Source organism: Hylobates moloch, unplaced genomic scaffold (assembly GCF_009828535.3).
Source record: "Hylobates moloch isolate HMO894 unplaced genomic scaffold, HMol_V3 SCAFFOLD_4, whole genome shotgun sequence".
In the NCBI taxonomy this organism is placed as follows: domain Eukaryota; kingdom Metazoa; phylum Chordata; class Mammalia; order Primates; family Hylobatidae; genus Hylobates; species Hylobates moloch.
In genome coordinates, this window is record NW_026652279.1 from 174,926,258 (window position 1) to 174,938,115 (window position 11,858).

The following is an 11,858-nucleotide window of genomic DNA, read 5'->3' on the forward strand; positions in this document are numbered from 1 at the left end:
GTGTTGGTTACATACACCCTATGCAAATGAAGGATTGGTCTGTGGCGGATCAGAGGCTGAAGTGAAGTTACACCCTATGCAAATGAAGACTGTGACTAATCAGAGGCCGAAGTGAAGGCTCCCTGTCTTTAGATCCTATTCTGCCTCAGTTAAGAAGCAAATAAAGGCCCTCAACATCATTACTTACCAGGGAAATGAAATTAAAACCATAGCGATGGTGGTGTGTGCCTCTAGTGCCAGCTACTCAGGGCTGAGGCAGGAGGATTACTGGAGTCCAAGAGATCAAAGCTGCAGCGATCACAATACTGCACTCCAGCCTAAGCAACAGAGTGAAAACCCTGTCTCAGATAATAAAACCATAGTGAGAAACCAGTACACACCCACAGAATGGCTGAAAATACAGTTTGTGGTGTTGGTGTGATGTGGAGCAACTGGAACTCATAGATTGACTGCTAGTGGGTTATAGAAGGGCAAAGCCTCTTTGGAAAACTGCTTAACATCACAATAAAGTTAAGCCTATTATATCAGCTCTCTATGCTGCCTAACCACTCCAAAACCTCAACCAACAACAATGTATTATTTTTACAATTCTGTGGGTTGAGTGACCCATTTGTGGGCCTTGTCTAGGTTTACTCATGCAGCTGTGGTCAGCAGATACTTGACTGGGTAGATGGTCTAAAATGGTATCATTCTCCAGTAGGGAGCTCAGCTTGGGTGCCGAGTCTCTCTCTGTGGGGCTTTCATCTTAGGTTTCTTTGTAGCACGATGTTCTCAGGGTTCTAAAGGACAAGAACCAAAGTTCAGGACCTCTTGAAAATTCAGAGTTGCACACAACATCACTTCCGTCACGTTCTGTTCCATCAGTACAAGTCTCATAAGCTCAGAGTCAATGTGGGAGGGGGCTGTACCAGGGTGAGGGTGCTGGGAGGTGTGATTCATTGGGGTGGGTATTAGGGTGATGATTGACCATACTGATTTTGTGATGTAGCAGTTCTACTCCCAGGTATGAGCCCAATGGAAGCAAGTGCTTCTGTCCACTAAAGGTCACAGGCAAGAGTATTCATAGCTTTATTCATAATAGCCCCTAACTGGAAATGACTCAGATGTCCACCAGTAAGATAGAGGAGAAATAAATTGTGGTGTGTTCGTACAATAGGATACTATATTATTTGAAAGACTACTGAATCATTTAGAAACATGCGTCAGTTTCACAGATTTATTTATTTATTATTATTTTTTTTTTTCTGAGACAGAGTTTCACTCAGTCGCCCAGACTGGAGTGCAGTGGTGCCATCTCAGCTTACTGCAACCTCTGCCTCCTGGGTTCAAGCAATTCTCCTGCCTCAGCCTCCTGAGTAGCTGGGATTACAGGCACGCTCCACCACGCATAGCTAATTTTTTGTATTTTTAGTAGAGATAGGGTTTCACCATGTTGGCCAGGCTGGTCTCGAACTCCTGACCTCGGGTGATCCGCCCGCCTCAGTCTTCCAAAGTGCTGGGATTATAGGCGTGAGCCACCACGCCCAGCAAATTTCACAGATCTTTGACAAAAATATGAATATGTACTAATTACTTCCATTTATAGGAAGATTAGTGTATTAGTTCATTCTCACATTGCTATAAAGAAATACCTGAGCCTGGGTAATTTATAAGAAAAGAAATGTAATTGACTCACAGTTCTGCAGGCTATATAGGAAGCATGATGCTGGCATCTGCTTGGCTTCCAGGGAGGCCTCAGGAAACCTGAAATCATGGCAGGAGGCTAAGTGGGGAGCCAGCACATCACATATCCGGAACAGGAGGGATTGAGAAAGGGAGGAGGTGCTACACACTTTAAACAACCAGAACTCACTATCACGAGAACAGCACCAAGAGGATGGTACTAAACCATTCAGGAGAAACCGCCCCCATGATCCAGTTACCTCCTACCAGGCCCCACCTCCAACGTTGAGGATTACAATTCACCCGGAGATTTGGTGGGACACAGATCCAAACCATGTCGATTAGTAATGAACAAAACTAATTGGTAGTGATAGAAAAGTCCAAGTAGTGCTTATCTCAGGCTTGGGAAAGCTGACAGTATTGACCAGGAGTAGGCACAGGGTGGTCTTAAGGAGCTGCACGTGTTCTGTGCCCTTCTGGTGGTGGTCATCTGGGATGCAGGTACATAGGGTTCATTCAGCCGTGTGCTTAAGGGGATTCACACTTGACTCTTGGTTTTAGCTCAGTTTTAAAAAACAAATTTAAACTCTGGTTTCCTAGAGATGCTGGGTCGAAGCCTCAGCTCTGCCCCTCAGCAGCCCTGTGGCAAGAAAGGCAAGTCTGAGCCTTAGTTTCCTCATTTGTTCAAGGGTGGGAAGTTCATAGGAAGCTAAATAAAGGCTGGAGAGTTGACAGTGAGTCAGAGAGACGTCTCCTTGACCTCACAGAAGAGATTTACCATTCATGTCATTTTTATTTTTAGAAGGTTTGCATGTCATTATCTGCCACACTTCCTATTCCTGAAAGCTATTGGTTTGAACTGTGTAAAACTCATTTTGTTTATGTTGAATGATTGTACCTAATACATCTGTTCAGATCTGTTCAAATCTATATTACCCTTAAGGTTTTAATATATGGGAAATGGATTTTATTTCATCGTGGCTTTTTTATGCATAAGATTGGTGACTATACCCAGTGGGCACAGCACAGTTCTTTTTTTTTGAGGTGGAGTCTCACTGTCGCCCAGGCTGGAGTGCAGTGGCACAATCTCGGCTCACTGCAAGCTCCACCTCCTGGGTTCACGCCATTCTCCTGCCTCAGCCTCCTGAGTAGCTGGGACTACAGGCACCCGCCACCACGCCTGGCTAATTTTTTTTCTTTTTTTTTTTTTTAGTAGAGACTGGGTTTCACTGTGTTAGCTAGGATGGTCTCGATCTCCTGATCTTGTGATCTGCCTGCCTCGGCCTCCCAAAGTGCTGGGATTACAGGTGTGAGCCACCGCGCCTGGCCACACAATGCAGTTCTTATCTGTAACAGCTGAGGAAAAAGTTGTCCACAGGCCTCATCCGTATTTAGGAGGCCTTGGAAATAGGGCAACTGTTGAAACACTGGAGCTGCAACTGCATGTGCTTCTGAAAGTCTTCTGGCACCTTTGCAAATGGTGGAAAACAAATGAAAAAGAAGAAGATTGGAATGTTGTTTTCCTTCTGCTCTCAACTTGTGCTCTTAAAAGTATAATTTGACTTAAATAATAGAGATGGTGTATAATGATGGAAATGACAAATGATGGAGTTTTGTATTTTATTCTAAATAGTATAATCTCACTTAAATGATAGAGATGGTGTTATATAACAATAGAAATGATAAATGATGGAATTTCTTATTTTATTCTAATTATAGTATTTCTTTTTAGGAGCAGACATTAAAGACAAATTAAAATGTTATGACTTTGATGTGCATACAATGAAGACACTAAAAAACATTATTTCACCTCCGTGGGATTTCAGGGAATTTGAAGTAGAAAAACAGACTGCAGAAGAAACGGGGCTTACGCCATTGGAAACCTCAAGGAAAACTCCAGATTCCAGACCTTCCTTGGAAGAAACCTTTGAAATTGAAATGAATGAAAGTGACATGATGTTAGAGACATCTATGTCAGACCACAGCACGTGACTCCAGTCAGTGGTCCTGGTCCCGCTGTCCCAGTGTAGGTTACTATTCCCTCACATCCTCTCCATGGCTTAAGAATGTCCCACTTCCTAACGTGACTCCAAACTGCATCTCTACATTTAGGAACAGAGACCCGCCTTAAGAGACTGGATCACACACCTTTGCAACAGATGTGTTCTGATTCTCTGAACCTACAAAATAGTTATACATAGTGGAATAAAGAAGGTAAACCATCTGTTGTGTCTTTTTTTTTCTTTTCCAATAAACTTATTTTGGACTAATTTTAGATTTACAGAAAAATGGCAGAGATAGTACAGAGAGCTTCTATGTGCCCCTCACCTAGTTTCCCCCATTGTTAACCTCTTCCATTCCCATGGAACATTTGTCATGACTAAGAAACCAACATTGTTAGTGTCCACTCACTAAAATCCAGCCTTGATTTGGATTTCACCAGTTTTTCCGTAATGTCTGCTTTCTGTCCCAGAGTCCCATCCAGGCACATACTGCATTTAGTCATCCCATCTCCTTTGCGTTCTCTTGCCTGTGACAGTTTCTCAGACTTCCTTTGTTTCTCATGACCTTGACAGTTTTGAGGAGTACTGGCCAGGTAGTCTGTAGAACGTCCCTCAATTGGAGTTTGTTTGATGTGTTTCTCAAGCACCTTTCTCATCACATCCTACTGGGTGGTTGTAACCACCACACGACCTATCCCAGGCATGCTGACCTTGGCCACCTGGTCACAGTGGTGTCTGCCAGATTTCTCCACTGTCAAGTTCCTGTTTTTCCCTTTCCATACTGTGGGTTGAGGAGGTTTAAGCTCCAGCCCCTGGAGAGAGCAGTATCTGTGCATGTTATTATTCTTGAAGATTTGTTTCCTCTCTCCTGATTATTCAATCATTTATCAGTATGGACTCATGTTTACCTACAGGCATGCCTTGGGGACATTGCAGTTTTGGTTCCAAACTGGCGAAATAAAGCAAATATCACAATAAAACTAGTTTCACAAATTGGTTTCCCAGTACATATAAAAGTTATGTTTATACTGTAGTCTATAAAGTATGTAATAGCATTATATCCAAAAAACAGTGTATATACCTTAATTTAAAAATACTTTCAGGAGTTCGAGACCAGCCTGGCCAACATGGCAAAACCCTGTTTCTACTAAAAATACAAAAATTAGCCGGGCGTGGTGGCAGGCACCTGTAATCCCAGCTACTTGGGAGGCTGAGGCAGGAGAATCGCTTGAACCCAGGAGGCAGAGGTTGCGGTGAGCTGAGAGCACACCCACCACTGCACTCCAGCCTGGGCAACAGAGCAAGACTCCATCTCAAAAAAAAAAAAACACTTTATTGTTAAAAAAAAAAATGCTTATGATCCTCTAAGCCTTTAACAAGTTGTAATCTTTTTGCTGATGGAGGGTCTTGCCTCCATGTGGATGGCTGATGATGGTGCTGAAGGCTGGGGTGACCAGTATCTTCTTAAAATAAGACAGTGAAGTTTGCTGCATTGACTGACTCTTTCATGAAAGATTTCTCTGTAGCATGTGATGCTGCTTGACAGCATATTACAGTAGAATGTCTTTCAACATTGGAGTTAATCCTCTCAAACCTTGATGCTGCTTTATCAACTAAATATATGGAATCTTCTAAATCCTTTGTTGTTGTTTCAACAACGTTCACAGTATCTTCACCAGGAGTAGACCCATTTTAAGAAACTATTTTCTGTGCTCATCCATAGAGAGCAACTCCTCATCTATTAAAGTTTTATCGTGAGATTGCAGCAATTCAGTCACATCTTTAGGCTCCATTTTTAATTTTTATTTATTTTTTATTTATATATTTTTTGACACAGGGTCTTATGTGTTGCCCAGGCTAGTCTTGAACTCCCGGGCTCAAGCAGCCCTCCCACTTCAGCGTCCCAAGTAGCTGGGATTACACGCACACACCACCATGCCCAGCTCCACTTCTAATTTTAGTTATCTTGCTATTATCACCACGTGCTGCAAGCAACTTCTTCCAAACTCCCATTTTGACCACCTGTCATGAATCACAAACGTTCTTAATGGCATTTAGAATGGTGAATCCTTTCCAGAAAGTTTTCTATGTTCTTTGCCCAGATCCATCTGAGGAATTACTCTCTACGGCAGCTATAGCCTTACAAAATTTATTTCCTAAAAAATAAGACTTGAAGTTCAAAATGACTCCTTGATCCATGAGCTGCAGGATGGATGTTGTGTGAGCAGCATGCAAACAGCATTCATCTTGTACATCTCCCATGGAGCTCATGGATGACCAGGTGCATTGTCAGTATTGTCAATGAGCAGTAATACTTTGAAAGGAATCTTTTTCTGAACACTAGGTCTCAAGGGTAGGCTTAAAATAGTAAACCATGCTGTAAATAGACGTGCTGTCACCCAAACTTTTTCTATTTTTAAAGCATAGGCGGAGTAGACTTAGCTCTCAGATTTTCTTCAAAATGTGAATGAGCACTGGCTTTAGTTTAAAGCCTCCAGCTGCATTAGCCCCTAACAAGTCAGCCTATCCTTTGAAACAAGACATTGACTCCTCTTCAGCTATGGAAGTGCTAGATGGCATCATATTCCAGTATAAGGCTGTTTTGTCTGCATTGATCATCTGCTGTTTAATGTAACCATCTTCATTAATTATCTTTGCTAGATAGCCATCTAGATGGCTTCTCCATCAGCACTTGCTGTTCCACTTTGCACTTTTTATGTTGTGGAGATGGCGTCTTCCCTTATACCTCATGAACCAATCTCTGCTGGTTTCTACCTTTTCTTTTGCAGCTCCCTCGCCTCTCTCAGCCTTCATGGAATTGAAGAGAGTTAGGGTCTTGCTCTGGATTAGGCTTTGGCTCACAGGAACGTTGTGTCTCATTTGATCTCATCTCCAGATCACTCGAACCTTCTCCCTATCCGCCGCAATAAGGCCGTTTCGCTTTCTCTTGTGTGTTTAATGGAGAAGCTCTTTTAATTTCCTTCAATAACTTTTCCTTTGCATTCACAACTTGGCCAACTGTTTGGTGCAAGAGGCCTGGCATTTGGCCCATTTTGGCTTTTGATGTGCTTCCTCACTTTCCGGCCATTATTTCTTTAGGGTTGTTTGTTTTTGTTTTTTGTTTTGTTTTGTCTTCCCTTTTTCTCTCTCACTGGGATTCCTATATGCGTGCATTGGTATTTTGATGGTGTCCCATGGGTCCCGTAGGTTCTGTTCTTTTCTTACTTGTGCTCCTCAGCCTGGGTAAGTTCAACTGCCTTCTCTTCACCTTTGCTAATTCTGCCTGCTCAAGTCTGCTGCTGAATCCTTCCAGTGAATGCTTTAATTTCAGCTATTGTGTTTTTCAGTTCCCGAGTTTCTGTTTGGTTCCTTGTTATCATTTCTATCTCTGTTGACATTTTCTGTTTGTTCATACATCACTCTCCTGGTTCCTTTAGTCTGTTTTCCATGGTTTCCGCTAGCCCTGTGAGCATATTGATACAGTTGATGAACATCTTTGCCAGTAATTCTAATATCTGGGCTTCCTCAGTGAGTTTCTGTCATACTCTTTTTTTCCCATAAGTCAGCCATATTTTCCATTTTATTTGTGTGCTTTGTAATTTTGTGTTGAGGACTCTACAGTTTGAATATGACACTGCAGTAGCTCTGGAAATTAGATTATCCCTCTCCTCAGGGATTGCTTCTGTTACTTGTTGAGGGCTGCATTTCATTTGTGTAGTGAATTTTCCAAGTTATTTTTGCAAAGTCTGTATTCCTGAGGTTCCTGGTCTTTTTATTGTCTCTCTGGTCAGCCTGTAACCTGACAGAAATTTCCTTAAATGTCTGGATCTTTTCTTCTTTTTTTTGAGATTGGGTCTCACTCTGTCACCTAGGCTACAGTGCAGTGGCACAGTCATAGCTCACTACAGCCTCTAACTCCTTGGCTCAAGGGATCTTCTCACCTCAGCCTCCGAGTAGCTAGGACTACAGGAATGCACCACCATGCCCGGCTAATTTATGTATTTTATTTTTGTAGACACGCAGTCTTGCTGTGGTACCCAGGGTGGTCTTGAACTTGGGCTCTAATGATCCTCGCCTCAGCCTCCCAAAGTGCTGGGATTACAGGCGTGAATAACTGCGCCTGGCTCAATATCTAGATCTTTTTTTTAAAAAAGAAGTGTATGTCTCTACATTTTCTGATAGATGGTATTGGGGAAATTGCTGCAGCCTGAGGGGGTCGAGACAAAGGCACGCATCTACGCTGGTCCCCCAGGGCACCATCATGTGACCAAAATGCACAGGGTCCTCGCTAAGGACAGGCTGCAGCAGGCAGGTAGGCTGTCCATCCACACCACCCTCTTAACCAAAAAGCTGCAGCCTCTGCATCATCAAGCCTTCCCCGAGTTGCAGTAAGCATCTGATGAGGTGACAGAGTTAGAAAACAGTTGATTCTGCTAATTTTTTGTCCAGCTTAATGGTGGTTTTGGTGGAAGAATCAATCCCTGAAGCTTCCTGCCCTGCCGTTTTCTGTGACGTCACTGCTGTCTTAAAACTATAACTAAATATTAGTCATATTAAAAAAAAAACTATAGGCTGGGTGCAGCGGCTCACGCCTGTAATCCTAGCACTATGGGAGGCTGAGGCGGGCAGATCACGAGGTCAGGAGATTGAGACCCTCCTGGCTAACACGGTGAAACCCCGTCTCTACTAAAAATACAAAAAATTAGCTGTGTGTAGTGGCGGGTGCCTGTAGTCCCAGCTACTCAGGAGGCTGAGACAGGAGAATGGTGTGAACCTGGGAGGCGGAGCCTGCAGTAAGCTGAGATTGCGCCACTGCACTACAGCCTGGGCAACAGAGCCAGACTGTCTCACAAAAAAAAAGAAACACACAACTATAGCTAAATAATAGTCACATAAAATAAATTGTTTGCAGTACTTATCAAATTTCAGTTTAACTTTTGAAAGTCATAGTATTTAAGATAACAAACTCAGCTGACTATTACATTTTATGATGCTTTAAAAAGCTCAAAGAATTGAACAGCTATTGGTGCTGAGTTATAATTGTGTTCTTTAAAATAAATGTGATTCACTGTTCTTTATAATTGCTACCTCCTGGTATGTATAAAATAAAGAATTTGAATTTTACCTATTTTCTCACTAATTTGGTGACGTATCCTTTTAACTGTTGGTAAATGTTACAGGCTCTCTTGGCCTGTTTTTTATTCCATTGTTTTAACATCTTTTGCAGTTTTCTCACATAAGATTGAAAACTGAATCTATGTGAAATAAGCAGGTGTCTACCAGTAATGATACTTAAAATATGTCGCAGCTGGATTCCATTTTGTAGGAGCATCTGAAATCAGCCATAGCGGAACAGATGGAAATGCCCCATTTGTTGGGGTCAAGAAGGAAAAGTTCTTACATAGTTTTACACATTTGGCTGGTGATTGATTTTGTGAAAAGATATGTTAAAATTGGTTTTTTTGAGACGGAGTCTCACTGTGTTGCCCTGGCTGGAGTGCAGTGGCGTGATATCGGCTCACTGCAACCTCCGCCTCTTGGACTCGAGCAATCCTCCTGTCTCAGCCTACTGAGTAGCTGGGATTACAGGCTCCTGCCCCACACCCAGCTAATTTTTGTATTTTTAGTAGAGACGGGGTTTCACCATCTTGGCCAGGCTGATCTCAAACTCTTGACGTCAAGTGATGCACCTGCCTCAGCTTCTGAAAGTGCTGGGATTACAGGCTTGAGCCACAGTGCCCAGTCTGAAAAGATATGTTTAAAATTTTTATTTTAAAAAGGTAATACAAGACAATTTTACTAAATCTCTCATCTTTAAACTTTTTTTTAACCTCTTCACTGAGATTAGCAAAAGAATCTTGATATGACTCCTAGGTGATAACTGTATAAACAGACAACACCCTCACTCTTTTCATCATTCTAATAGAGATAGGATTATATGCTTCATTTGTTTAAAGTCCTTTATTCAAACTCTCCTACTCCTAACGTCAGAGGACACGTTACTCTACTTTTTCATAAAAGAAAAACAAACGTGTAGTTATTAGAAAGCATCTATTCACGGCATCATTAACAAATTAGGCATTATACAGAAGTGAATTTTCCAGGCAACTGAAGTGCTGCCTTAAACACAAAACTTTTTATCTTAACCTATCTAAAGTGTATTCCCTGTATTTCTACCTTCTGAAGCAGAACAATGATAGCATTCATTTCTTGAGGGTCCCCAGGTGTTAACTCTAGTAAATCTTTTAAGGAGGGCTTTGTTCCCCTTCATACAGATGAGGGTCTAGCACTGTTGTATGGTGCGTTGAAGACCAGCATTCAGACCCTATCCTGTCTCCACTCATCATGGTGAAAGTCAGGTATCGCGCTGGAAGTTAATGCAGTAATACACTTAGAGACCATGAGTTACCCCACGCTAAATTAGACTCAAACTAATGCGTTTTCGTGTTTTCATTTTTAAATGGCTTTTCTGTCTGTCAGGCATCATGTATGCCTCCCCTGTCTTGAGTTGGGGCTAGAAAATCAAGTGACTGAACTTAAGATAATTATTTTTAAAACAACTAAAATGAAAGTATTATATTAATGAAGTGCTGAGTTTTTTATATTTATTTTTCCTGCCAGAGCAAAAAAAAAAAAAAAAAAAGCATTTAGTTTTCTCATTGATCACTGTTAGAATTTTTTCGGTTTCTGTAAGTGAATGTCAAAAGGTTCAGACACTTGACTAAGCTGTAATTCAGATCAGCAGCAGTGTTAACACCAGTGTTTAGGCCTCTGAGAGTAAAAACAATGTGTCATTGTACTGCCAAGTATTGTTCCTGTTACTACCCAATTCTTCAGTATCTCAGGACACAGTTTATCCTAAAAAGGTGTCCTGTTTGCTAACTACAGTGGCCGTGTTATCCTTAAAGGAAATACTTGGAAGTGTTATGGTCACCAGCTTCAAGTCACTGTCATCTACCAATGAGATAGGGGCTACCAAGTAAAATCTAGCCCAGGGCCACATTCACACATGAAGTGTTCAGTTAAGCAAAAGTAAAGTTACATACTGTACAGCCCACATGAAGAAGGACTTGGAGATTATTTCTTTTTTGTTTGTTTTTTTGAGACGGGGTCTCGCTCTTTCGCTCAGCCCGGAGTGCAGTGGCGCAATCTCGGCTCACTGCAAGCTCCGCCCCCCGGGTTCACGCCATTCTCCTGCCTCAGTCCCCCGAGTAGCTGGGACTACAGGCGCCCGCCACTGCGCCCGGCTAGTTTTTTGTATTTTTAGTAGAGACGGGGTTTCACCGTGTTAACCAGGATAGGGATTTGGAGATTATTTCTTCCTGCTTTGCTTTGGCTATAAAGTTCTGTACATGTATCAAACACAACAGTTCAACAGGCTGGCTAATGTGTAGGAAGCTAGATTTTCTTTGTGATATAATTTGTCATGTAAAATCATAAGATATTTTACAAGTGTATTTCATTCACTGTATCTTAAAATTCATATAAGATTTTATTTAAAGATAATTTCATCAAACAGCTGAATTCTAAAATCGTACGATTCTTTTCAAAATGATTTTTCAGAACTTTGCAATAACAGGAAGTAAAGAATCAGAAGGGTGTTAAAAAATTGACTTGGGGGGAAAAACATTCGGACATTTTGCTGGCTAGGTTTACGAAATATACACATCCAGCAAACATGTGAGTCCCTTTAGGGTACAGTGCAGTGAAGGGAGAAGTGGAAATACTCAAGGTTCTGGGGAAGGTCAAATGAAGGGTCCCTCACATTGGCTGAGTCCAACCTGGCTTCAGAGGTGTGCAGAGGCACCAGGCCGAGAACAGGGCTTTGCAGTGGTGAGGACAAAACATGAACACAAGAAATACCCTAAGTTACTGTACCTGGTTGTGCCTGGTGACAGATGGGATCAGCTCTTTTCTCCTTTTGGTAATTTTGGAAAATTTGGCAGAGTTAATAAGGAAATCCCCTTGGTGCAAGATTGCTACAATAAGAATCTGCTATAGATGGCAGATGTGAAGTTCACAGTCCTTATTATTATCCTAACCTAGTAACATGACTAGAGGTAAAATTAAATATTGAGTTAGATGATTGTTTACTATTTTAAAACTAGAGGGAAGACATACAAATAGATTGAGAGCAATTTCTTTCTAACGATAATCAGAATATATCTCCTGTATTTTAAACACTGCAGGAAC

General features: G+C 41.7%; 1 protein-coding gene across 3 annotated transcripts in view; it reads left to right on the forward strand.

Moving 5' to 3' along the window:
- The window catches only part of CDC16 (cell division cycle 16), a 40,871-nt gene extending 36,990 nt beyond the window's left edge, over nucleotides 1-3,881 (forward strand). For all 3 annotated transcript variants that reach the window (XM_032151435.2, XM_032151436.2, XM_058438126.1), the window contains one exon: nucleotides 3,395-3,881. In XM_032151435.2, the coding sequence (XP_032007326.1) occupies nucleotides 3,395-3,654 (260 nt within the window). In that variant the 3' untranslated portion in view covers nucleotides 3,655-3,881. The remainder of the gene's footprint in view (nucleotides 1-3,394) is intronic.
- The last annotated feature ends 7,977 nt before the right edge of the window (nucleotides 3,882-11,858 follow it).